We start from the raw sequence: 27651 nt of genomic DNA, 5'->3' as shown, positions 1-27651 counted from the left end.
CTACTTCCAGCAAAATAATGGACCATGTCCTAATGCTCAAATCTTCTCACTCTGGTTTCTTTAATATGATAATGAATTCACTGCACTCAACTCGTCTCAACAGTCACCAGATCTCAATCCAATCGAGCACCTTTAAGATGTCATGGTACGGGAGAATAGCATCCCGAATGTCAATGACAAGTATGCAGGCACTTGTCAGAATCTGACAGTCTCTTACCTCCATAAAATAACTATTTCTAATTGCGATATATGATAACTTCGTGTGCGGTCGATTGGCCGCCGGTCTTTTGGTCGCCCCGACCGCGACAACGGGCAACCAAAAGACTGGCGACCAAAAGACTGACGACCAAAAGACCGGCGACAAAACAAGGTAACACAACACGGTCTACGCATCAATAGAAGCCAACAATGGCCATGAGCAGTTTCACTGAGCCGACGTGTGAGTGTATAATAGTTTGTATGTACATGCGTTGTCCCTTTAAGAAGCTACGTTAGTCAGGGTCTTAACAAGTTCTCCAACAAAAAACAATAAAAGTCCGGGAAATTTGGAGCTGTTCTTTAGCCTAATAATTACTAGGGCATTAAGTATGACCAAATAGTAATTCGCAGTTTGTATTTAGGGAATTTGAGCAACGATTTAGATGGTAATTATCACTTACCTTGATTATGTTAAAAACTAAATCAGTTACTGAATAATAATCAATAAACATTTGTGCATTTCTGGCTATGTAAATTTAAATGATGGCCCGTTTTGGGAGCAAGCCAATGTAACAATATACCAAGGTGAATCACCAGCTCTTTGTAAGTGCATGCGATGAAAGGTTCCCGGAGCATGAGATTATACTAACGGGACAAGGCCAGGCTTAACTGTATATGCATGAAGCAAGCCCAACGGGGGAACTACAAAGGTGTGTGTCGATGCTCGTGTGTGCAAGTACGTGCTCGCCCACGTGTCTTTGGGCATGCGATGGAAAAAGAAAGTGGAAGGGTTAGGGTTCTTCACCTACTAATCCAATCTGCCTTTGCTTTGATGTGTGTAGAGCTGTGATGGGAGGGAGAATCGATTGGTTTGTCTGACATTTGGAATACTCTGCTGTCTTGAGCTTTGCTAGTGTCTAACTCTCTTTCTACTTATGCTTACACCTGCATATCCAGTATATGCTGACAGCACATGGTTGGGGCCTTCAGAGGCTGTATAATTGCAATAATAACAAAGGTATTTATTTATTTTCTACCTCATTCAAGCAGCTTGGCTTTTTAACTGCAGGGATTTATGTGTATCTTTCGTGTTTTCTGCTGAATGTGTGCAGCTGGAATATTTACGCCTGTTAAGTATTACAGATCTAAGGATTTTAAAGAACAATGATGTCAGAGTTATAGCTAATAAAATTCCTGTTCTTTATGATTGGCATAGATTTTGGGAAAAGTGTACTAAATTTGAACACATGATGTCAGGTACTTTATAGTAGTAGTATTTAAAATGTTTTAACCAGCGCAATGTACTTTTTTATACTGATATTGACCAAGTAGCAAAATAATAGGTGTATAAATGAATGCATTAAAAAATGTCATAGATCTCAGGAGGATATTTGTTTATGCTATCGACATGCTTACATTTATAGGAGTGCATTTTTGGCCATCATGTTCTAACTGTCATTGCATCTTTGGCCACACTTTTTACAGTGTGCTGTATAATGACTGTATAATTGACCGATTCACAACCGTCTCAACCATGTCCGTTTTCTGCCTCTACTCAGACTTTAGCTCCTATTTGACCAATATGCAAATATGAATGCAAAGATAGGAGTATTGCATAATGTAATGGTGAATAACATTATACTAAGAGCACATTTAATAAGCACAATTAATTATTAATGGTACGGCTGAGATTGTCAAGAATCAGGAGAGCGAGCTTTGGGCAAAAGCAGCTTCTGAAAGCAAATGACACGTAAGGACAACTGTCGCCGAAGTGCAGCTGGCTTATTGTTCACAGTAGAATCATGCTGGAGCTTTGGATGTTTTCAAGAAAAGAGAACCAAGGGAAAAGAGAAGCTGCCGAAAATCAATTCTCTTCCTAACATAATGCAGTCAGAGAGACATCTTTGTCATTTAACACAAAAAATCTATAGGGTCTTGATGGGACATATTTTCAGGTAAACTCAAAGGCTACATAGCAACAGCCCTTACCCCAGAAATGATACATTTTCAATACACAGTGAGCTTTGTTGCACATCCTTTCAAAGTCCATCGAAAATGTGCGTTATTTACAGTGACTTCAGACCCCTGCACTTTTAAAACTTTATGGTTCAACGTGGCTACACTAAACCTTGACTGATGACTCGCGAATGGATTTAAAATCAATCAATTTTTTTGTCTTTGTTCAAAATCTATTTCCTTTTTTTTGGGGTGACTTTAGTGCAAAATTGAAAATATTTCATTTCAAACCAATTATCTTAATTGGTATGGTATGATATGTCAGTCCAATGATCGACTGAACCAACCCATCTCTCAGGTTGATAAAATAAAAATTATTAGATTTTTTTTCACTTACCAATCAAATTTAAGATGTCTTTTTATATCTGATCATACATAGATGCTGTGTATAGCACTTCATAGTGTCTCTGGAGAAGATTGTGGTATATAAATAGATATAGTTTGCTTTGTGTTTTCAGTGTTCTTCATGTTTGTACATTCTGCCTACGCAGCGTATGCTGTATCCCCACTAGAAGGCCAGGGGTTAATTGAAAGGGCTTGCATTCTCTGTAAACAGCATGCTCCAATCGTTAGGGGTCATGTTTCCCGGACAGAGGAGCTGGGCTGATCCTGCGCTCGAGGCCTGAGACCTACTAGGCCTTTAGTGTTCTGTAACAAGTTGACCCACGTTTGATTGATTTTAATGTGATATTGAATTTTACACATTGTTTTCTCCTGATTTATTTATTTTTTAAACAAAAAATTCTAACAAAGAATTTCTATATTTCTGTAGCTATTTGGGAGATGGAAGATTTCACCTGGAGTCGATCATGATAGCAAATCCAGATATACCAGCCTACAGGTATAGTAAATATAACATACCATTAAGAAATAAAAAAATGTTCTTCATTATTTGTAGTCATCCAAGGAATGTAAAAGTAAATCATTGGAAATGATGGCAGTAAAGTCAGTACCGGGCATAAAAATGACATTAGGTACACTTGTTAATTTATGAAACCTAGCATAACACCTGCCTCAAAAAATCACCTTTTACATAATTCAGGATAATCAAAACATACAACATTCCAAAGCACAAACATTGTTGTAAACATTGGGGAATTAATATACCATATCTGTCAGTATCAGTCAAAATTGTGGACTTGCTCAAGCGCCATGTCCTAATAACATTTGGTAAGGGTGTGTGATTTTGATGACTTACTGTTTTTATGCAAAGTGAAATTGTGTTATAGACATTTGCACGGCTGCACAGCCCACTGGTCTCTGTCACAAACAAGATTTTAATCTCAAGTGACGGCCCTGGATCCATGGAAAATAGATTATATATTCTGAAATAGTTCAGATTTACACAACCCCTGTCATACTTGATGTGTTTTCATGATTGGATTTTTAATCTTGCCTTGCATTTTGGCCCATGGAATAGATACCTGAACAATAGCTGGATGCATTTGTCCATGAGCAATATTTTGTGTTATTTTTCTCTGTGTAGGTACGACCCCTACAGTAAAGTCTTTTCCAGGGAGTATTACGACCACGAGGCTATGCGCGCTTTAAGGCTAGAGGCCATCGACAAGGCACGCTCAGCCCAGAAATGGGGGCTCATTTTAGGCACGCTTGGTCGACAGGGAAACCCAAAGGTTCTGGAGGTGAGTGTGTGTATTTTTGGTTTCAGCAGTTTTTTGGTGTCCTAGGGGCTGCCGTGCAATAGTTTCATGTTCGGAGTAACACAGGATTCCAAGACTGGATGGTAATCTTGGAGTAGCAAATTGTATGTAGTGCTCAAGATAAAACATAAGGTAAACAGAGATATAATCTACTTGAAGCAGAGTGTTGAATGTTTTTCAAAAGCAGTTATCACGTGTAAACGTGTTACAATATTTATGTTATGGACATTTGTGGCTTGAATGTTTGAGTTTAGCTATCAACTGACTCTGCTTTATTAATTTGAATGTTTGAAGAATTATCCGATAAGAAAAGATGATACTAACATGCACAGACTTAGAAACAACCACATTTTTATCTACCCAAACTAACATTCCAGGATGTTCAAAATGACATCTCAATATATGTAATATGAAGAAACAAATTTGAACTTCAATGGCTTTAATTATTTTTTTGGGGGGAAGGGGGACTCTCTATTAGATGAGATTAGATAACATTATTCATCCCATATTCGGGAAATTTCACTGTCACAGTAGCAATAGGGTGAGAATACAGACACGGAAAAATACATTTTAGACATAAATAAATAAGCGTGTTGCATGATATATATATATATATATATATATATATATATATATATATATATATATATATATAATTTATGTATTATATATATATATATATATATACACATAAATATATATACATATAAATATATATATATATATATACACATAAATATATATACATATAAATATATATATATATATATATATAAATCTACATATACATATACACACACGTATACATACGGTTGAGACATTAATAATAATACACCTTACTCTCAAAGGTGTTGTAAAATAAGTGTATAGGTGTCACCAACCTTAGAGAAAATCATATTTTGATAAGAGAATAACTGCATTTCTCACTCAATTCTCCATAGCACCTGGAATCAAGGTTACAGTCGCTGGGCAGGCGTTTCACTCGAGTTCTTCTGTCCGAGATTTTTCCCAGCAAGTTGGATCTACTGCCTGATGTTGACGCGTGAGTAATGATACGCACACACATACACTCAAACACAACCAAACGTAGAGCACGTCCGATAACAATATGAATAGCACACATCATGATGTTGTGCCTAATGAGAAATACATCTTGCAGAAAAATGCTTTTAGTGAGAACAATGAATATTATTTTAGTCTGCGCTGTTTGTGTAAGGCTTTCAGATGAATGCATCATTGTGGCCTTTTCTCTTTTCTTCGCTATGAGAATCCACGGTTGGAAGGTTTTAATATACGCTCTTTGAAAAGGTCACTACTCTTAACATTTGTTTACTAAATACAATACTTGTCTTCCTATTGTTATACATTCCTTTTATTTTCTGCTCTTTTTTTTCCCCTTGTGGTAAAAATATTTACTTCCTAAAGGAAACGTTGTCATACCAAATACCCCTTAACGAACAAAGACAACAAACTACTATCCCAACATCGTATTAGGGAGGACTATGTTGCAAAATGCTGTCACTCAGTGGTTTTGTTGAGCTTTCGGAACCAGGCAGTGCACTTTGAGCAGCACACATTAAAAGCATTGCATTTTTTTCACATTTATCAGACACACATCCTGGATGTATTTTCGCTATATCTAATAAGATCAGATGGAAACTGTTCTGCGGCTTTTTTTTTCCGAACTCAACATGCCCCCCCCCCCCCCCCCCCCCCCTATGAATATGTTTGTGTGAGGCTTGCCACAATACCCACAACAGACAGCCGGGTCTCTTGCAATGTCCTGAATCCAGTCATGTTTTCTTGTAGGAGGCATGGAAGCAAGAGAGAGTAATGGTGATAGAGCACAGGGCCCCATTCCAAGCTTTCTGTCTTTAAACACCCACACAGCTCTTAATGAGAACTGCCATAATGTTATGCTTATAATTTAGTAATTAGACTTCCCCAAAGCAGTCTTTATTGTACTGTACACATATCTACATGCCATATGCAGTTATCTCGACTAGACTGCCACCATGCGCATTGCAACATTTTATCTTTTCTGTCTTAGTTTTTGACAACAGCCCAACTAAATAGCTGTTTGTTACCTCCGTTTGCCAGGGTCGAAAGCCTAATTGCTGGAGTTACGGGTCAGTAATGAAGCAAGGCAGCAAGTGCTGCATGTGGTTTCAGGAGCACTAAATAGTTTCCATTTACGTTTTCACTACAGTTTGCCCCCGAGTTTAAACGTAATTAGCGATTTCATCCTTTCACTCTTTCAATATTGCTCATTTATTACCGATGTTAAAGATATTTCCCTGTCCCCTTTCAGTGCCCTCAACACTGCACATTGTGAAATGTAATACATGTTTGGTAAAGAGTTATTTTGGCTCTTTTAAAAAGCTTCACCCCATCCTTATTGAACTACTTATCCCATTTGGGGTCACAGTTGCAGTATAGCCAGCTGACATTAGGTGGGAATCTGTTTACTCTGCAGTTAATATTAGGGTACATGTTGGCAAACAGCTATTCACATTGTAACCTAAACTTTAGTCTAATTTTTGCCTGCTCAATCAAAACAGTGTGGTTGCAAACATGCCACTACACTGCAAAATCTGGTCTTAAAAAACCTCAGATAAACCATATGCTGCTTCAATTAGGCATATCTTCTAAAGAGCAAGCCTTAAAAACCCCTGATCAATGTCTTCAAACAAGGTTGTTTGTTTTGTTTTTTTCCTTTGGAGCGGTCCCTTTTTACTGGAGATTTTTATTACAAGACTCTCCATTTCGGTAACAGAATATCACAGTGCCAAAGTTTGTTCCGCATGGGAGCTCAATCTGGCCCCTGATATACAATAATTACACCCTCTTTTTACCCACTCGTGAATAATACTGTACAGTTCAAACATTGAAAATCATTATGGTAGTAGTACAAAGCTAGACCTCAATCTGTTAAAATAACCCCTGGTTCTTAGCTTTGTTTGACTTTCCTTTTAGACATTCACATTCCTCACCCTATGGACTTGGATAGAGTTCTTTTCTTCTTTTTAACTACTCCTCTGCTTTAAACCACACTTAAAATCCCATTAAGCCATCTGGTGCTCATTGAATATTTTTATATGCAAGTAACATATGTGCTGAAATGTTTAATGCACTTAAAAACATTATGAAAACCGTTACTCTTGAATTTTAGTTCTGAAATGATTGTCTTTAGTAGTTCCACATTAGGCCACGTCAGTGCTTCCAAGTTACTGTATTAGCTGTAACTGACGGATTTAAAGGTCTGGCTTCCAGCAAGTCAATTGGTGCAAGGGTGGGAGCATCAGCTGGCTCTCAAATTGTGTGGTAGGGAGGAGGAGGGGGGGTGTATGTTGTCGGGATAAATGTGAAATAGGAAAAGGCCACGTGTTTGCCCACAGGCGTGACTTATGCGACAGAGAGTACAGTCGAGTGGGAGTCAACTGTGTAATCAATTCAACCATTCAGAAACTTGGCCAGAGTTGACAAAATGAAAAACAAGACAGATGGGCAATTTTGACCTTTAAGCGATTGGACTTTTATTTCCTCTAACCCTTTCTGCTCCATCTATTCCTCCTTAAGCACCATCATACATGTATAACTTATCTCCTTGGCCTTTAATCATACTACGTCATCCATCCTCGTCAATAGCTTTAGCTCCATCAGTGGGATTAGGGACAAGAGTGGGCTGCTTCCGTTGATTTGAAGCCAAGGATTGGATTTAGCTAACCTGCACCATTTATTTTCTCCCACTGCCATTTCCGCCCTAATATTTTTCAGATCCCCCCCCTTTATAGTCCCCTCATGCATTTGCAAGAGTAAACATTCTTCTCTCTCAGGCAGTCTTCCTGTTCTCTTTTTTCCTTGACACCTACCCCACCACCTTGGCCTCCATCTGCTCCATCTTTATTGCTCTTCCTCCTGACACTATCTGCGTCTTCCTCGTATCTTTCAAACACAGACCCTGCCTACCAGTCCTGCTTACTCCCTCCCACCACTCTGTCAGCCAACTACTCTATGTAGGCTACCTCCATGGAGACTTCAATGGCGCTTGTTTTTTTTTCTCTTAATGCATGCTCACCTAACCTCTCCTATTCCCTCTTACTGCAATTTTTTTGTCCCCTAATGCCCCCACCTTTCAGCTTAACTCTTTGTAACATCACTCATCCCCTGAATGCGTCTGCATTCACACTATGGAGAGCTGCTGTTTGCTAATCAGGACACCATCTCACAAAACAGATGCCCGAGATAAGGAGGAGGCTACAGGGCTCCTATTTGTGAGGGTGTACATCGCCTCCCTAAAAATATTTTTGGCATCTTGTGACTCAGCTTGTTTGATCGAGACATATTTGCATTAATGACAATTTTTGCACCCTAAGGGAGTTTAACTGTAACTGCTTTGATTTGGTTGAAGCGTACACTTACTATCTTTTAATTGGAAAAAAATCACAAATTTGGCATTTATATAAATTGGGAAATTGTGTATAATTGCTGAATTTCTGGTATTATACAGTGCGTATGTATATTCACAATTGGTCCTTTTTTAAAGTGAGGGGGATTGTGTTCATTGAGCCCCCCCAAAAAAGATTATTCCTTTAGGAGAATATACAGCGATTCCAAGAGTGTCTCCTCACTTCCTTTTGAATCACTTGAATTAACTCCTTACTTTATTTCAAATCAGTTGTGACAATGTAATTATCCAGTGTGCTGATTTGTCCTTTTACTACTGCAGGTGGGTCCAAATTGCATGTCCACGGCTGTCCATCGACTGGGGTTCAGCCTTCTCCAAACCCCTGCTTTCTCCCTATGAGGTAAATCACCCACCACTCATTCTTGCCGTTCAGTCATCTGGGCCGCCCACCAGCGGCTCTTTAAGCGCCCACATGGGTCGGGTGGCACAGGTTACAGATACATACGTAGTTGTTCCATCATAGCAGGTACATTGTTAAGAATGGGCAAAGTGATTTAAATGGCGGTGAATTCATTTAGCATTTAGGGGGGGGCACGGTATCCTCCAATGGGCCGGCTCCCCCTGCCGGCTGCACATTCGTCGCATGAGAGAAAGAGTTCCTCAACAAGGTCCATTTATACTAGTCACTGCTCCTGCTATTGTTTTTAAAGAGCCCCCCCACATATAAAAAAATGCAATAGGATGTATTAATCTGAGCGATTAGTTCATTCACACATGCTTTTAGAATGTGTCTGAAGGGACTCACTGTCTTGAAGAGGAAGTGTTTGTTTGCCCGACACCCCCCCCCTTCTGTGTCAGTGCATTTCACTGTCCATGGCAGCCTTTTTTTCTAACAGCCAAATGCAAAATTAAACCATTTGGAACTGAGCTTGTGAGAGGACGGTCTCTTGGCAGTGAGTGTTTTTACTTGTGCTGTGGCATTTAGAAAGAAGATGACAGTGGCGGGAGGAAAAGGAGCCGGGAGGGCGGAGTGAGCCCAGAGACGAGAGGCTGCTGGGGTGGGGCCACTTATTTTCAGGGCCTCTCATGTTATATTTATAGTCAATAAGACGCACTCGGCTCTCTTGTCGGAGTAGGGATTAGTGGCGCAAGCTAGCATGCGCAGTGAAGAGGAGAGGATGGAAAAGGGTGCCAAAATAAGGCCAGAGAGGAGAGTTGTTATAATGAAAATATGTGAAACATTCCTGTAAGGAGCTTTCTGTCACTTGAGTTTTAACTAATTGTTTGGATTCATGTTTACAAAACTGAGTGGCACTAGTTACCTTGGTGTCATTCAAAAGAAAATTAGAATAGACGATTGATAGTTTTCAATAATAAATGGAATGAATATTTACTTTGCGCTCATCTCGTCATGGTAGGAAATTCTCTTCAGCCGACTTTCGATGCAGTACATCCCTCGCTCTCCTTGCTTCTCTTCTCCAACAGCTGCTGTTACGTTATTCAACAGAACACAACACGACAGCGGCACCTGTTCTCCAAGCTCCATATTTTGACACCTGTCTTGCCAGGAGTGTCATTCTCTTTGCTTACCTGCTTACCTGCACATAAAAAACTGCTGGAGCAAACAATAATATTTTAAACATGTATACATACATCTCTATATCTTATTGTCTCTCTCTATTCTCCTCCCAGGCAGCGGTGGCCCTCCAGGAAATGGACTGGAAGGAAGTGTACCCCATGGACTTTTACTCCAATCAAAGCCTGGGCCCATGGACCCCCAACCACCCAGATAACCAGCCAGCTAGACCCCCTCGTACCCAAGCTCAGGTGAGGTGAACTCTTCATCTGCATATAGTCGTACTGACATCTAGTGGTGAATATGGCACACCTTTGTTTTCTACTGTTCACCTTTATCTCCTTTGATTCATCATTTTAGGTTCGCTCTCCAGCTTCTTGCCTGCAAAACCCCAACAAGCAGTGCGCACCCTGCTGCTCTAAAGGAGAATGAAGGTAGGAACGTGTCTCAAGACTTGATAGAAAGTGGAAGGACACTCCCAAAATGTATCTCTCAATTCCTACAGGAAATCACATTGTACTCCTCTATATATTGTAGCATTGAGAATTGAGAACACACGTGTATACACCAGAGATAATAGCTTATACATCCTTATGCATGTTCGTGAGGCGCTCTAGAACAAAAAGATGCTGGATTTTTGCCCCCATGCGCTGCAAATGTAATAGATTGCAGAGTTTGTAAAGGAAAAAGAAAGAAAGACAATGCCCAAACATTGCGTGGGGGACTTTGTTTGGATGCGAACACTTGCTTGATTTAAACGATGTACAATTCCGTGTATGTTCCGTGTCGTTCACGCTGTGCTTTTCCCGCAAAGCCTCTCGGTGGGATCCTCTCTCTAGGATGAAGCACTTTATTTATTTAACACTGCCAGTGTTTTTTTTTACAAATAGCTCCCACAGCGCTGTAATTCTTACTTTTATACCTATTTCAAATACAATACACCAATACAAAGAATTACTTTAGTCTGAGTGATGCTTTTATTTTCACCAGATGCAAGGCTGCAGCAAGAATCTCTGCCAGTCACGATTTCTCTTCGCCCTCATTATTTATTGATGGAGGATTCTGTCAATAAATAAATATTGAAATGTAAAAGCGCACATTTTCATGCAGAAAACATACTGTCCTTCACACAACCTGAGAACCCCCCTTAGCCCCCTCCCCATCCTCCTCCACTCTGGGTGGAGCTAAGATGTTGATGCCAAAGAATTTCTTTACTTTTCTCATCTTGGCGTCTCCTAGGCAACACATCCGTCCACCTCGTCATCCGCCTCATGTCCAGAATTCCAACAGATGCACGGCAGCAAAAAAAAAAAAAACTAATCTTTGCAAAGATCTTGATTTTATGTCCTTTGTGTCCTTGCATTAGCGACAGAAGGAACAATTAATGAGATTCTTCACTAGCGTGTCAGTTTTATTGATTAACGCAACTATGAAAAGAAGAGCAGAAGGCTTATTAATTTTAGGCTCAAAGAGATTTTTAGTTACATCTGATATATTAATTTATTAGCTTTCTTCATTAGTAAAGACAAATGTTGTTTCTCACCTAATGTTTGAAAACAGCACCCCCAAGTCAATGTCCAATGAAAAGCATGCACCCAAACTCATTTCCCCTTTTTGCCACTTACTGTTGCCACACTTGCAAGAATAGTAATTCAGTACAGTTATATTTGATGTTTCCTAAATTGAAAAGACTTGCACCCTGTAAATCAAAGGTTGGGATAACCAAGTATAAGAACATGTCTGATATTTTTTCATAATAACACGTTAGAGTCAGAAAATTGGAATGCTGTGTACATGATTACCAAACGTGACAAAAAATGATTCGAAATGCTAACTCCCTTGTAGGCTTGTTGCAATTCAGTGTGAATATTTCGTTCTTTTTTTTAAGTGCTTCTCCAAATTCGCCCACTAGATGTTACTGTCCGCATTACTTATTTGCAAGAATGTGAGTCATCTCTCTGGAAAGGTCTTGTTGAACTGAAATTTGTTATGGTAATGTTACTGTAGTTCATGGTTCAACGTCACAGAAAGCCAGGGAAGTCAAGTTTTGGGTTCAATCCAATCACCAAGAGCACAGTTTAATGTGTAAAATGGCCAAAAGGCATCATGTGGGTCTGGGTGGGTGGGTTCATGCACGTGTGTGTATGAGTGTATATTTGTTATGGGCACTTACTGCAAAAAGTGTCTTCAAAGGAAAACATATAAATGGTGTAAGATGATGACTAATCCTGCGTGGAAGCAAGCACAAAAGCATCGTCACGCACTTTCTTCAGCCCACTACCCTAATTTCCCTCAACTTGACCCCTTTGAGATGTTCTTAGTCTTTTACATATGAAAATAGCTCACATTTTACCTGCATTTATAAGCCTTATTAATGAGGGGCCAATAATTGCTGTTTGTCACCAGTAATAGATGCTGCCCCCTGAAATAATAATGCAGATTTAGGAAACTCCCATTAGTCTGATGATTCATTATTAAAAAGGCGGAAGGTGGGGAAACAAACAACAGTTAGAGAGTGAGGAGGAATTGTGACTCATTGGTGAGTAATGGACGCTGCTGCTGCCCACTGCACGTATAGACGGAGAACTCTCTCATGTCGGGGATATTTTTGCTCACTGTCAGATTGGCTTTCAATATGGCAGATTTTATTTTTTGTTTGTACTTTATGTCATTGTTTGCCATCAGCCATACAGAATGTAGTATTTGGTTGGATGAGTCTTTTTCTGAAGGAGAGCAATTTAGTTTTGATTTCTAAATTACATGTTTTCTTTCAACCCTTCACCTATGACTTTGAAGTCTGATCAGATATATTAACTACTGTAGATTTCATGTACTAATGAATGTGTCATTATTTGCTCCTTTTTAGTCTGCGGTGGCGTTGTATCAGACAACAATATGTTTCCAAAAGTACTATTTTTGCCATGCAAGAAGAAATACATGCAGTATAATCTTGATGTTTTACCACTACATTATTAACGCCAAACTCAATTCAAAACAAATGTTGTACGAACACAATGCCTCTGACTGTCAATAACTTTTTAATGTTACATAACAGATATTAAACTTAAAGTCCAGTAACCACAGTACAACTGACCGACCATTAAAACACACTGTTTTCATGGATTTCTGATTACAAAGCTAGTTATCCATCGCTTTGCTGTTAATATGCAATAATCAGATGAGTCAATTGTCAAATTACTGTTTGCTTTTTGAAATCTTAACAGCCCTCAGGGGAAAATCAGACATTCAACCTTGAGCTTTATTATTTAATAGCTGCAATTTACCCCCAATAATAGACTAGAAATAAATTACTGTGGACACTTTCCAAATTCCTAATGAAAGCATAACTTTCATTTATACCAAATGGCACGTGTTGGGGATGCTACAGGTGCTTCCTTTGATATATCGGAGACTTGAGTGCAATTGTTGGCGGACCACCTGCTCTGGCCATGGCCATGTCAAAAGGTTCAGCTCCACCCTGTGCCCTTGTACATGGAGGGATGCGTCAATGGACCAAGTAATGTACGTCAGGCAGCATCCTTCTTCAGATGACTCAGCGGTAACCAATTAAGGTCAGTTTGTGTGAACTGTACGTTATGTTTCAAGAGTGGGGAAAAAATAGCTGCGCATTGAGGCAATGCAGGCAATTGTGTTTTTCACATCTAAGTTTTCCACACATCAATCCACTGTACTTTCTGCTAGCAAATCTTAAGCGTTTGTGAGATTTTTCTTACATCTTACAACTGTTCAATAACCAATGTTTCTATTTCTATTTCCAGACACATCAAATCAGCACCTCCCTAAATACTGTACATGAGCGTTACTACCGAAGTGTCACATTATTAATGAAGTAAGAACTTAAATTGACATACCTGCAAATCGTAGATTGACTCATGTAGAGATATTTAACATAAGACAAAATGGACTTCATTAAAACAAGTTTCTTTGTTTTTATTTTTACATACAGTAGCTACACTACTAGAACACACATAAACAACCAGAAAATACATTATTTTATAAAGACATAGAGAAATACCTTAACCCCCTTTTTTTATTATCCTTCACCACCACGGTGTGTGTGTATGTGTGTTTTTTGCCCCCTAGCGACCATGGCTGTAGACTGTTACCGCTGATGCCGTTGCTACAGTAACAATCTAATGCCACGGTCACCATAGAGACAGAGGAGTGATGCAGCAGGATGTGGGAGCATGCGATTGGTGCTTCTGCCGGCTGATGTCATACCCATGCTGTCGAAAAACTTCTCAGGCAGCCTCCTTCCCGCTGAGCTCTCGCCAGGCGTCAGTAGCCATGACTGTAGACTGTTACTGTACTGGGGAGGAATTTTAGCAGTAAGCAGTCTAGAGCCAAGGTGTTGATGCACTGACCACAAAGAGAGGACCAAAGACTTTTGACTGCAAAGGGAGTGAGCACAATGATGAATGTGTAATTGACAGATCTTGGCTGGTAAGCAGCAATCTTGGCAGCCAGCCTGACAACAAGAGTGTTGTCTCTTTTAACGTCTTATTGATTTCCATGCTAATAATCCATGAGTCACACACAGGATATGGACATCCGGGAGCGGCGAGGCTTTGGCGGCTTATGCAAGCAAGCTCAACTGACGTCAGTGTTCTCGTCTGATGTGTTTTTGTCCACAGGCCCCTTCTCATCCTCTTTTACTCCTGTATGACATGTATGAAGAGCAAGGGGTGGGAGAACAGAATGGGAGCTTCAAGCTTGAGAAGGGGCTTCTTCAAATTGTGTCTAAGTGTATAGCTAAAATTTAGACAGCGTTGTGGAGGGTGTGAATAGTCAATCGCTCGGTTAGGTTCAGTGTCTTGATTGGGAATGGCTGACCCTAATGTATCTTCATTATTAATAAACTTATTTCCCTTCTTTACTCAAAAATCTATTTTGACAGATGTGTAAAGTGCGGACGAGCGAAGAAAATTGATGTGTATGTCGACAGATGGATGACAAGTTATGAAAAATTCTGCTGTGTCACAGGTATTTGGAGACATTTCACAAAGCTTTACGATTAGATGGGTGAAATATTTAGAAAATAAATGGATAATAATAATCAAAATCAGATTTTTGCAATTGGTACAATTAGTGCATTCACCATGGCCGTGTTTTGGAATAGTCTATTAGGTGAAATCTGACAGAATGGCTGGTTAAATAAATGCCTGGGCATATTGAGAATTGATGATTATTGTGGCGTATGTAATTTGACAGCCAGTCAAAATGGATTAGACGTCCATTGCAGTCTATAGCATTAAAATGACAAGTCCTCCTGGTGAGTGGCAGTCAATGAGTCACATGCAGTAGTATATGGGGATTCATCATTTTTAGCTTCATGTTCTCTGCCCCCTGTGAAAAGTTGGCTCCATTATATTTTGACAGATAATTATATGGAAAATTTCTTAGATGAAAGAATCAGTGGTGTTAGTTTGACAATTATGGATGACTGCCTGGATACGATTTGAAGTCTTTGGACAGAGCGATCATTTGCTGCCAGGTCAAACGGCTTCAACGTCTATCTGGTGACAAACTAATTTAAATTCAAAGCCGACAGATGAATAGAGCCACTTGCGCCTCAGTGGCCGCAGGTTGGTGTCCCTCGTTGTCAATGAGATGGAAGGAGTTACTTAGTGAATAGTGAAGAGACAAAAGGATAATCATCAAGATGAATGTCCAGGTTTTATTTTGGGGGTGACAGATGTTTTCTTAAATACATTTTGACGTTTGACTGATGGTCTTTTAGAGGTGTTATGAAAGGATGAGTGAATGTCAAATGTTAAATTTTGAAAGATCATGTGGACTGCTGCAAGGCAGTCGAGAAAAAAAATGATGGCGAATGTGAAAGAACATGCCGCTGTTCTTTCAGGGCGATGGGCAGCACCACTCAGTGGCGTTCCTATGTCTTCCAGGACCATGGGCAGCACCACTCAGTGGCGCTCCTGTGTCTTCCAGGACCATGGGCAGCACCACTCAGTGGCGCTCCTGTGTCTTCCAGGACCATGGACAGCACCACCCAGTGGCGCTCCCGTGTCTTCCAGGACCGTGGACAGCCCCACTCAGTGGCGCTCCTGTGTCTTCCAGGACCATGGGCAGCACCACTCAGTGGCGCTCCTGTGTCTTCCAGGACCATGGGCAGCACCACTCAGTGGCGCTCCTGTGTCTTCCAGGACCATGGGCAGCACCACTCAGTGGCGCTCCTGTGTCTTCCAGGACCATGGACAGCAACACTCAGTGGCGCTCCTGTGTCTTCTTGCTTTCCAGGGCAAAAGACGCTTGGCTCGGTGGGTCTACCCCACTGTGCTCATTGTCATTCTGCTCAGCGCTCTCTTCTCCGGGAGTTACCTTGGGGATTTTGCTATACGCCCCCACCTATCTTTTTCTTCCCGCTCACGCTGCACGGAGCCCAGCGGCACCGACGTCAGTCGTGCAGGTGCCGGTGATGCACTGTTTCTTTAAGGAGCCCTACCGCCCCCTGATTGGCTGCCGCGTGCCCGTGCGCAGGAGTGACGCAGTCTTGACTTCATATCAAACGCGTCACTATGTCCCTTTTAGCCCCCCTTCACTCTCTTTCCAAAGATTAAAATCAGGAGGGGGTGTGGGGGGTGCAATGGGTTTGAGAGAGACAAAGAAGGCGAAAGTCGCGTAATCTATGCACTCATCAAACATATTCATCAATGTGCATAGAAATGTCATTCGTATACACTTAGGTTATATTATAATTGCTCAATACGCTTTTTGTCATCGCTCTGGGATTCCTGAGCTATAAATGAAAAGTCGTGATCGGTCTGCCTCGTTAACATGCAGTTTTCATCTGTCACGCACGCACGCGCGCGCGCACACACAGCTGTGACGACCCATGTGCGCCAAAGTGACTCACACTGCAGTAACTTCCAGCCTTCCACTATTACCGTAAAGCTTCTCCATGGTGCGCACGCCAACAATCAAATAGTAGAGCGGAAAACAATTTGCGGTTAATCTTTGTTTTTCTACAAGCTCTTTTATTGGGCTTCTCACCCAATCATTTTTTTAATCAGTAGGTATATAAAGGCACTTACCTTGATTGGTCCCCGAGTAATGATGGAAGTTATCTAACATGCAATTTCCTTGCTAAATAATATACATAATAAAATATTTTTAATGGTAAAAAACAACAAAAACAGAAGAAGAAAAAACGTCGCCCTCCCCTTTGCTGCATGTGCGTCTCATCCGCTGAAATGGGGCGCCCGGCTGTCCCGCGGCTGAGCTCTTATAGAGATGCTGTAGTACTAGCGACGAGAGAGGGGAGGGGATTGGGAGAAGGGGGAGGTAGAGGGGGGTCGTTCATTCATTCAGAAGCTGCACCTCCGCGATCCACCTACGTGAGCTCCTACGTCATCGAGGAAACTGGCATCAAGAGCTGGGGAGAGGGGGTTATTTAAACCCAGGAGACCATGATGCACACAAAAAAGTACAAGCAACTATTTTCTTGCGGTAGAAAGCTAAAATGACCACAAAAAACTTGTTGCAGAGTGGCTCTCATCAAATGGAGTTTTTCTGTGTACCCAATGAACTTTGGCAGTGAAATTCTAAAGCGCATCAGGGTTTAATCTAAGCTTTAGAATTAAAAATTAAATGCATAAAAAAGCTTTACGTATGCGTAATTAATTATCACAACACAAGGAACCTTCTAAAAGTACTTGTGTGTTCAGAGTGCATTTATTTTTCATTGTGTATATTAGGTTTATGTTATAGATTTATGCCATTTGGTTAATTTACCAATTGATTTGTATTTTCTATTGAACATCTGGTTTGCAAAGATTTTTTTTATTATTTGAATATTGAATGAGTTAAATATACATTGGTTGTATATTTTCTTTAAAACAGTGTGTACATTTTGCATTAATATTTCATATTGAGTCATGCTGCCTATTTTAGCAGACGATGGTATATTTTTGCTACACATTTTGAGATATTTTCAACCACTAAGTTCTGTGTAGATAGGCAGATAGACATGTGTGTATGTTTAAACTGTTTTATATTGAGTGCAATGGTATACACACAAATACAATACTATATATGGGTGTATCATACACTTTCATTTTTGTATTTACTCTTTAGAAGTACATTTGTACACTTGATTATATGGACATACATATAAGTGTGGCACACACTTATAAATGCATATATCGGTTAACCTTCTAGCAAATAAAAGTTAACCTTGTGTAGGTAAATTCAGAACACTTGGAAAAATAGAATAACAGAAAAACAAGACCGTTTGGATTTGGTGTTCAGATGCTGGTTGAAATCAAATCTTTAGTATAGAATATATGACCTTAAGGTTATGGTACATGAGTCAGTTAAATGCCTTTCACGAACAGAGTGTTCCAATTGAACTCTGAGTCATACATTCAAATGTGCCAGGCAGTTTTTGTACGTTTGATATGGCATCAGCAGATGCTTTGCCGTGTTAGGAGTCGGGACAGGAAATAATAACAGCTAATAATAGGCAGAGATGACACCCACATTTTTACACCTGACCGACTTCACCCTGAGCCAAAGTGGAAATATTGCCAACTAAATCACACGGCTATAAAAAATATGAAGCAATAACTAACAATAGTTTAAATTGGTGGAGCAATTCATATTTTCTCCTGCTGTCACACACTTGTCCTTTGAGGAAATGACTAATAAAAAACAAACCCTTAAAAAAATACATTCTATTTTTCCACCAACCCACTCATTCAGTGTTATCAACTCTCACACGTAGACACTTTCTTCATCTTTCTGTCCCCACGCATGCCCTCAATGCGGTACTGTCTCCCGTCATCAGACGTGCCATAAAGTGCACCCTCACAATTTAATGACATTTGTTCTTATATTTTTCTTTTAAATGTAGATTAGAAGAAAAAAAAAAGTTTTGATTGACACACTCCAAAAGGTACTGGAAACCATTCAATTGATGACCCTCTAAAAGGTGCATTTGGACCGTAACCAGATTTTTATGGGTAAAAAGGTGGGAAAATTACATGCTGAAAAAAATTAAATAACTACCCAAAATACGTTTATATTGATTTAATTGATAAAATATTTGCATCTTTTTTAACAGGTATGCTAATTTCATAAAACTGAAAAAATGTGTTTAATGGTGTGACTAAATCTATATTTATGCATTTAAAACATATCATTTTAATAATAAATAACACTCATTTTATAAAATTGCATTAATACTACTCAGTTAAAATGCTTAATAAAATTTGCAGCATAAATACTAAGACATTCATCCATTTTTTTGTTTCCTATTTTATTTTTCTAGATACCGAGGGTCCACGTAAGCAAGATATGTAAGGGACACTCAGAAATATTAAACACAAATTAGAGGAAAAAGTATACAATGTCTTACATGTTTTGTGGTCTCCCCAGAGGTGGCATTCTCCCAATGGCCGCTCCTACATTGGTGAATGTACAGTACAAGCATGTAGCTGCTTGATAAAGGATTAAAAATCAGGAGCGTCACCGATGATTCACCTGGAGTGCGGACTAGGCGAGCGGAGAGGTGGATTATTGACACTGTGGAGGAGGCATGTGACTGAACGAGAGTTGTCAAACACGACGTTGCCGTTCGTCACATAGGTAAGCGTGAAGCCGGGGGCCGAGGGGGGACGAGGGGGGCAGACGACACTTCCTAATGTGGTTTGACTGGACAGGCAATTTTTTATTGTCAAAAATGTTTTAGTGGTGCACAATATTTTTATACCGAGTAGCACCTTAAAATAAAACTTAATGATCAGATAGCAGGGTTCAAAGTTAAATACAACTGAACTGTACTTGAGCAGTCAATACTCTGTATATCACTAAGAGGTGTACATTTAATTCTAAGTGAACCTGCCTTTGAGAAGAACATCTTTAGGTTCACTGATCTGAGTTTAAAAATGTGTTTATTAGCATACCTGTCAACCTCTGCCGATAACTGCCCTTATAAATGATTATTGATTCCCCTTACAAACCCCAAAAAAACCTTACAAACACCGTACGAGTCGTTTTTTTGGGGTTTGTGAGAGCACGTATAGTCAGTATAATTAGTAATAAATAATGTATTAGTGTTTATATTTTGTTCATATTTTATTTCAGCCTTTCAAAAAATACAGCAACAAAGGTGTTTTTAATAAAACACGCAGTAATGCTAAGCTAATCTATAGCAAGAACAGTAAGAATTCAACGATGTTTGCTACATGCCTTAATTCATGGACATTGAGCTGTTCCTGGAAATAGCTTAAATCAGTTTTGTGTGTGAAAACATTTGTAGAATGTTAATTATATTTGAGGAAAACCTCCATGGATTAGTTTGATAGGATTTAATCAATATTTTAATGAACCCCCGAACAGAGGGAGTGCAACGTCACGACGCAGTCAAACATTTCTAAAAGCTTCACGGAGCTGCCACGAGTGAAAAATAAAAAAATGAAAACTGATGAGCAGTTCAACCAGCTAATGAGGCCAGTATGAATAAGTTATATGAGGAATCAAAGGTAGCTCTGGTCATTCCTCACACAAACATTGCGCACACTGCATTCCGCCATCGCTTTCCTCACGGGGCTTTATGAATAAATGATTTCCTACGTCACTGGGAGTAAAACCTAAGAAGGAAAAACACACTCGTTGCAGCCAATGTTGTATCGCTCCTCATCGCCTCTTCTCCCTCGTCTTACCCTCAGGCGTTATTTCTCAACAACACCACCAAACGCACACGTACACCCACATATCGTTGACTTCTTGCGCATCAATGAAAATAGTCAGTCGTTCAGATGTGTGCCATTCTGGGGGATTAAAAGAAAAAAATGGGATTGTCACTCACATTGCTCACACATTTTCAGAGGGACTCGACATTGACACACATTGCTCCCCTCATCAGTATTCCGCTTCATCGCTCGGACTTTCCCTGAGCATCACCGAAATACAAATGACTCGGAGCAGGATTCCATCATCCGTTGCCTCATCACGTACCCACGAGGCATTGTCGCTGACACAAACCGGCCACAACACTTAGTTGCATGTCTCGCCGGATTCATTTACTACTATTGACCCTTAAGTCCAACATGTAGTCCAGTCCATTTTCGCCCATTTTTCTCTTAGAAGTGGAAAACCTGCTATTTGTGAGATAAAAACCAACTGTATTAATTGAGAATGGCTTTGTGAATTCAAATCCGTTGTGACTTGGCTGAATCTTCACTCCAATTACACAATTAAAGAGGGTTGTAATCCTAGCACAATTAATGACACTGAACACACAGCCCGTCTTTCCAATTGAATGAATTGGACATCTGTTTTGGTCAAAAGGCAGGCAATGAGTTGAATACTTGAAATTTGAAAAAAAGAAAAATCTACTTTAGAGAATTAAGGGAGCAATTTAGTTTTGATTAATTTCAATGACATTAATTCTGGTAATGTTGGCACATCGGTCTCACAGCTCTGGGGTCGTGGGTTCAAATCCAGGTTGGTCCACTTGTGGGGAGTTTGCATGTTCTCCTCGGTTCTGTGTGGGTTTTCTAAGGGTACTCCAGTTTCCTCCCACATTCCAAAGACATGCATGGTAGGCTGATTGGACACTCTAAATTGCCTCTAGGTATGGATGTGAGTGTGAATGTTTGTCCGTCTGCTTGTGCCCTGCGATTGGCTGGCCACCGATACAGGGTGTGTCCCCCGCCTCTGGCCCGAAGTCCGGTGGAACAGCTTCCAGCACCCCCTGCGACCCTAGTGAGGATAAAGCGCCTCAGAAAATGAATGAATGAATAATTCTGGTAATGTTATCTATTCATAAGGACTAATTCAACAATCAATGTGGTTATATTGAGACTTAGATCGCCAGGGCTTTATTATAAAGGCTTGTTCACAAAATCACAAAACAAATACACCCAATTGTCAATGAAGATTTTCACCTGTAAAATGTCCCCGCCCCCAGGATTCTTCAAGTGACCTATTCTCTTGTTGCCCCCACTTCAGCCTTTTATGTGAAAATAGCAGTACCGCTATGTCAAAGTTTAAGGAGCTTCATAAGAGGGAACCTGGTTCCAGTGAGCAAACGTTTGATCCAGTTTGACAACTAAAGTGTGGGCATAAAATAAGCCCCCACCCCCACCCCCAAACACACAACTGCCGGATGTTGGTGAAGCGGTGGTGGCATGGATACGGCATGTTCGTCACAGTTTGGATGGAGGTAAATTACTCTTGTCCATTCTGGACTGACTCATAAGGAGGAAGATATATCAGGAAGAATTGGACATTGTGGCCACTCTCATCACGACTCAGCATATTAATGGCAACTTGCACCTCGCACCTGGTATATGGTCTTCTTGGCTTCTATTGGGTATCACAGAGGTGCTTGTGCAGTAATGTGCATGTGGAATGTGATAGCACAGGCTCTATGGCAAATCGGCAGGTGTGAAAATAAGTTACTTGTCAGAGCTTTGTTTTTTTGTTTTTTTAGCAGGGTGTAAGCTTGCGAATGCCAATGATGTGTTGGACCCTCTTGCAGGGAAAACGTGGGAGTTTCTTCCATTCTTTCACGAGGAGAACTGTACGTTTTGAACCCATTTGCTTGGACTATTTTACTTGATAAAGTGTAGGCGTTTAGCATTAATTGAGTAAGGAAAATGTGCTTGAAGTGTCATATGTAAATATTTTTACTTGTTTCGTTGGCTTATTGTTCACAAAAAGGTGAATGGTAGGTATCATTGAAAAAGGTAAGAGTGGTTGTAAAATAATTAAATGATCGAGGATTTGCAAATCATCATATTCATTTATATTTTACCCAATGTTTCAATTTTTCACAAGGAGACGGACAACCATTCAGACTCATACTAATACTTAAGGGCAATTTAAAGTGTTTTACCAGCCTACCATGCATGTTTTTGGGAAGCAGAATGAAACCAGAGTACCCAGAAAAAAATCAGGACTGTGACTGTTGTAGTTCTGTATGTGTATTTTTTTTAACAGTTGCTCAACAATGTGCCTTGCACTGTCTTTGCTCCTCTACTGTATGCTGCTTGTATGAGCTAGTGTTGAATAGCAATGAGCCCCTGAGTATTCTACCGAATTCAACGTATACTCCCATTAAAATTGTATTTGGTGGAGCGCAGGAGTCGTGCTCATGTACACAAATGCAACACATACGTTTGTTGTATTAAGTCAGATAGGTGGGGGTGGGGGGTTGCCAGGGTAGGCGCTCACTGTAAAAGGTGTATCCATCCACTGCCTCGCTCCATCCAGCCATCTATCCATCCCTGAGCTGTCCACACACAATGCACATGACTCATCCAGATGAGTCACCCCGCCACCCCCTCCCCCACGCAAGCACACATCTTTGTGTCATCTCCCCTGGATAACCTTGACAGAGAAGCACAAGCATAAAGATGTGCAAGTGTGCTTGCGTGAGAGTGTATTGAAAGGTGTAGCCGAGGATTTGCTTCATGCCACCTCCATAGGCCTGCCTTTTTTTCCCCAACACCGTGATGGAATTTGGCCAAATCTAAAACAATTGCCCCTTTTTCTTTTATTATTATTATTTTCCACATGGAGACTATCCACAGTTTATCACACCACCAAATCTAAAACATTCATTCATTATTTGTACCGCGTATCCTTAAATCAGAAACATGTATATAGCATTGTTAATGACTGTGTGGAGTTTGCGTGGGTTTTCTCCGGGAACTCTGGTTTCATACCACATCCCACAAATATGCAAGATAGGCTGGTTGGACACTCTAAATTGCCCCTAGATATGAGTGTGGATGAATGGTTGTCTGTCTCCTTGTGCCCTGTGATTGGGTGGCCCCCAATTCAGTGTCTCCCCGCCTGGTGCCCATTGTTTGTATGGATGTTGTGTTGTATGTAACCCAAAGGTTCAATTTCCTATTGTGAATTTGAACTTTTATCTCATTGTTAAAAGAGAGCAAATTGATGAAGATCACGCTGTCTAAACATAATGTTCAGGTTAGCATTTTAGGTTCATCCTGTAATTTTAACTACTCAACATGTTGTTTGACTTGTCCACCAGTAGATGTCAGTGTCACTCTGGACAACGTGTGCTATGTAGTATGCCAGGCTGCTTGATACTAATGTCTTTGCATACCTTAAAAAATGTGACATAGAGTCTCTCATCTCATTTTCTGAATGCTTTATCCTCACTAGGGTCGCGGTGGGTGCTGGAGCCTATCCCAGCTGACTTCGGGCCAGAGGTCGGGGACACCCTGAATTGGTGGCCAGCCAATTGCAGGGCACAAAGACAAAAACAACCATTCACACTCAATCAGCCTACCATGCATGTCTTTGGAATGTGGGAAGAAACCGGAGTACCCGGGGAGAACATGCAAACGGCACACAGGTGGACGAACCTGGATTTGAACCCAGGTCGCACACTGTGAGGCCGACGTAATAGATGAGAAATAATAATGTGTGGTGTTCACTGCCATTCCTGGCAAAACATGGGTGACCAGAACTTTTTTTTAGAAAAGATTTGGGTGTTGACCCATTTGCTGGTAAACTGTGGCTATTTTCTGTTTTAGTGTTGGTAATGAATCGTTTAGAAAGAAAAAGTGGAAAAAGTGCTGGAACAACTTTGGGTGTTGAATAGTTTTTCCAGGAAAACAGTGAGTATTCAACAAGGCAACAGACTTAACCTTAGACTTGCATCAATACAATTTGGCTGCTGATACAAATTCCAAGAACCGTTGTGCCATAAAAAGTTTGAGCTAGGAGCCCATTGGAAAAGTGTCGTGTTTATCCCGGAAAAGTCTAGGATATACATGTTCACTGTGAAAATTGTGGGTTTTGAATCCTCTATTATACCATATTATTACACTCATGGGGCGGCCCAGTGTACGAATGGTTAGCGCGTTGGCCTCACAGTTCTAAGATCCAAGATTCAATCCTTCTGTGTGGAGTTTCTATGTTCCCCTCGGGCTGGACTGGGTTTTCTCCGGATACTCCGGTTTCCTCCCACATCCCAAAGACATGCAGCGTAGGCTGGTTCGACACTCTAAATTGCCCCTAGGTATGAGTGTGAGCATGAATGTGACTTGCGATTGGCTGGCCACCAATTCGGGTTGTCCCCCGCCCATAATTGGCTGGGTTGGGCTCCAGCACCCTCCACAATGCTTTTGAGGAGAAGCGGTACGGATAATGAATGAATGAATGTGACACATCATTTTTCCACTATTCCTCAACTAGCAAAATATACCATTCGCTATTTCCGAATGTCCCACATGTGGCACGCAGTCAATGCATAATGCAAAAACAAAAAAAAATGTTTTACTGAGATATATATTGTATATATGTATATATATTTAATAGGACCTCACATGGCAGGTGTGGTGCCAGTAGTGTGACATTATGGTGTGTGTGAATGGCAGGACTTTTTTTTCATTCCTGCAGTGAGACAGTGCAGCGTGGGTCACGACACGGGGCCCTCATCCACAGTGATTTAGAGGCGGCACATCGACCGCACACGCTGGGTGTGTAATCTATCTCTGGTCAACCTCTCCCAGAATGTGCCAACACACACTCAGAAGCCGCCGAGTGGCGTCCTTTTCAATTTGGCGGTGGCGTGCTCACATGGAGAAGCGCACAGAAGGGGGGCGATTTGTGGTTGGTGCTTTTTGGAAATGGTCATTTTGCTCCAAGCCGGTGGCACTCGCCCCATGTGCAGCCTGTCATTAGGAGAGCTTTAAAGAAAGGTGATTGGATTTATCCAAAATGGTTATATTTTTACACCAGGGGAAGGAAAAAAGCTTTGTTATGGAAATAATTGAATCTACCTAACCCCCAAACCATAATTGCTTCAAAAATATGGCACGATGTACTGCCACTGTGGTCAAATATTGCACTTTTGTGGCAAAATATAGCATTCTAAACACAGCATGTGAGCTTTGAATACTAAGACGGGGAGTTTTAAAGCGATACTGATGCGGTGAGAAAGTGTTCCAGTTTCAGCATTGCTATGTAGGAGAAACAACTTGTGCTGTACGCCTGCCTCACAGTCAGTTTGAATCTTAGGGCGGGCTGCATAGTGTGTTTCCCTATGTTTCCTAGCACATTTCAAAACAGGCTTCTTCATAGTTATTACGAAGTTTGCCAAGATTCAATTTAAATTTGATTTGAGGGCCTTCGATTGATTTACTACGATATGTGTACATTTAATGCAATTATCGTTCCATTTCACCTAAAGCAGTAGAAATATTTGTAAAAAAAATCAGACTTTTTTTACTCTGTTTTGATCCAGATTGAACCCCCTGGCTGTACCCTCCCACTTCAAATGGAATGGAAGTCTATCGCTGCCACCGGCGTCCAATGAGGTAAAAGCAGATAATTTTGATGTTATGCCATCAGAAAAACAAGGAAGCTGTCATGGAGTAACAATTATATATAAAAGGAAGAACTGAATCAGATGCCATCTCTGAGTCATCCACAAAGCGTAAAGTGTGTTCACCACAGTGTATTTTAAGCACTTATTAATGTGTTGAACTACCAACTTTAACGGGTCACATGTAACAAAAACACACTTTTTAATTTAAAAAAAACCCACATCAAATACATTGACTTGAACTTTAGTCTGTTCAGGGTGTACAAGTCTATTTGAACGTAAGTGCACATGTAGAGTATTTGTGGTGACGCACAGAGCACACTGTCTGTGGTCGGCCGCCATGTCGAGAGTCACGTCGGCCGTCGCAAAGCTTGTGGGAATGTGGTGAGTTTGGCCATAAACACTTGACCTTGGCACCGGCCCGCTTCCCTCGTAGACGGGAAGTGGCGAGCGATGGGGAAGCCACATGGGCTCACCATATCGGGTAATTCTCTAGAAGTGACACTCTGTTTGCCTTTTTGTCACTTTGCGCACGGTTGACCTGGGGTCACAAACAAACTTTTGGCTGCTGTGGTGTGTGACTGGTTTCACTTCATCTGACAAACGTCACTTCTGATGAAAAAAAATGCCTTGTGCCATTCTGTTTGTTTTGTCGGAATTATTATGAATTCATTCATTTTCTGCACCTCTTTATTAATGATGTACAAATAATAATAATAATAATAATAATAATAATAATTCACAGATTTGCATATAACAAAAGGGAATATTTCAAAGTTTTCCCTCTTCTTTTATTGTTATCCACAACATTCTCCCTACTGTTGTAACTCTCTTTACTCTAATGTTATATTATTGGCTGCCATTGTCGATGATAGAAGTCTGATCTGGCAACTACACTGTAACATCATCATCAAATGAATTTGTTGTCTATGGGTGTCAACACCAATGAACAAGTTAAAATGATGAAAAAAAAAATGTGTCTAAAAATATTTCCCAGACCAGTACAACTTCATCCCCACCCAAATAAGATACTTTCTATCTTGGCTTTAGCCCCACCCCTCCACAACATGTCGCCAAAAATTGGTTCTGCGTAATCCTGGTAACCAACAAACAGCACAACGAAAGGGGGAAACATGGGAGAGAAAGAAATACAGAATGAGCTATATGGAAAAGAAACATTTTATAGTTGACCTTTTGTTTGAGAGAATGACTTTTTAGGACTTTGCGGTGGTGATGCAGTGCACGGGTGACTTTGCCCTATCGGTGCACTCTGTGAGCCCCCACACACACTCACACATACACACACTTTGATAGCTAATTAAAAGCAAAAGTAAATGAGGGCCCACTGGATGATTTACAACTTTTTACATTCCATGGAGCAGTGGGCCGCACGCATAATTTATCACTCGTTTTGGAGGAAGTGAAGATGCTAAATCGAGAC

General features: G+C 40.6%; 1 protein-coding gene across 3 annotated transcripts in view; it reads left to right on the top strand.

Annotated features, from left to right (window-relative positions):
- dph1 (diphthamide biosynthesis 1) overlaps nt 1-27651 on the top strand; it is a 155624-nt gene that overhangs the window by 122378 nt on the left and 5595 nt on the right. The window contains exons 5-13 of one of the 3 annotated variants that reach the window (XR_013303524.1): nt 2987-3055; nt 3701-3857; nt 4817-4917; nt 8605-8683; nt 9976-10110; nt 10220-10293; nt 19170-19197; nt 19277-19486; nt 26130-26202. Coding sequence is in view for 2 of the 3 variants with exons in the window: in XM_077611089.1 (XP_077467215.1) it covers nt 2987-3055; nt 3701-3857; nt 4817-4917; nt 8605-8683; nt 9976-10110; nt 10220-10291 (613 nt within the window). In the remaining variant the exon portion in view is untranslated. Of the gene's footprint in view, nt 1-2986; nt 3056-3700; nt 3858-4816; nt 4918-8604; nt 8684-9975; nt 10111-10219; nt 10808-10849; nt 11090-19169; nt 19198-19276; nt 19487-26129; nt 26203-27651 lie in introns of those variants that run through there. The other 2 variants (XM_077611089.1, XM_077611088.1) reach the window with 2 other exon arrangements.

The sequence above is a fragment of the Stigmatopora argus genome, chromosome 10 (genome assembly GCF_051989625.1).
Source record: "Stigmatopora argus isolate UIUO_Sarg chromosome 10, RoL_Sarg_1.0, whole genome shotgun sequence".
Lineage (NCBI taxonomy): Eukaryota > Metazoa > Chordata > Actinopteri > Syngnathiformes > Syngnathidae > Stigmatopora > Stigmatopora argus.
This window is presented reverse-complemented; position numbering and strand designations above follow the sequence as displayed.